Below are 590 nucleotides of genomic sequence, written 5' to 3'. Positions count from 1 at the left end.
CAGTGTTGCTATGTGTTTTACTGGGGTCCCAAAGGCCACCACACTGCCTCTGCCATCAGGGCAACACAACACCCACACTCACAGAAGCAAGAGGGCTTTACGTCCTCAGCTACCAACGTCTCTTGAAGAAAGCGTCCCATGGCCTATCACTGCACAGTTTTGCTGCAAGATACTCCTGTATCCTCTTCACAAAAAATAAACATCTTAATCTCATGAACGTAGTCTTTCTATACATAAAACCTGAACACCACCAGCCCAAGCAATGAATGCACATCCCAGGGGAATCCACAGCTGCTCGCTTCGCCCTAGAGTGGCGGGGAGGAGAGGGGAACGGCGTTGTCGTACGCAAGCGTTTGTGTGCAGCAGAGCAGGGGCGAACCCTCCTGGGCACACAAGAGTTCAGTTTCCTCACTGGAGTAGACAGTGGCGTCCATGTCATCCGAGTGGTACCCGGACTGGTAGCCGCTCGTCTGGTTGGAAGCTTCAGACATGACAGACTCATTACTCTTGCTGGGCACAAGCGTGCTGCAAAAACCAAACACAAACAGGCCTGAAACAGCTGTGGAGACTTTCTCCTGCAGGGCAGGTAG

The 590-nt window shown here is 52.4% G+C and overlaps 1 protein-coding gene across 1 annotated transcript in view; it reads right to left on the bottom strand.

Moving 5' to 3' along the window:
• Positions 1–305: 305 nt before the first annotated feature.
• Positions 306–590, bottom strand: part of KDR (kinase insert domain receptor) — a gene marked incomplete at its 5' end in the record, with an annotated part of 32,146 nt that continues 31,861 nt past the window's right edge. The window contains one exon of the mRNA XM_026083754.1: positions 306–525. Coding sequence (XP_025939539.1) covers positions 306–525 — 220 coding nt within the window. The remainder of the gene's footprint in view (positions 526–590) is intronic.

Source organism: Apteryx rowi, unplaced genomic scaffold (assembly GCF_003343035.1).
Source record: "Apteryx rowi isolate R43461 unplaced genomic scaffold, aptRow1 scaffold_614, whole genome shotgun sequence".
In the NCBI taxonomy this organism is placed as follows: Eukaryota; Metazoa; Chordata; class Aves; order Apterygiformes; family Apterygidae; genus Apteryx; species Apteryx rowi.
Note: the sequence above shows the minus strand (reverse complement) of the source record. Positions and strands in the feature narration are given on the sequence as shown.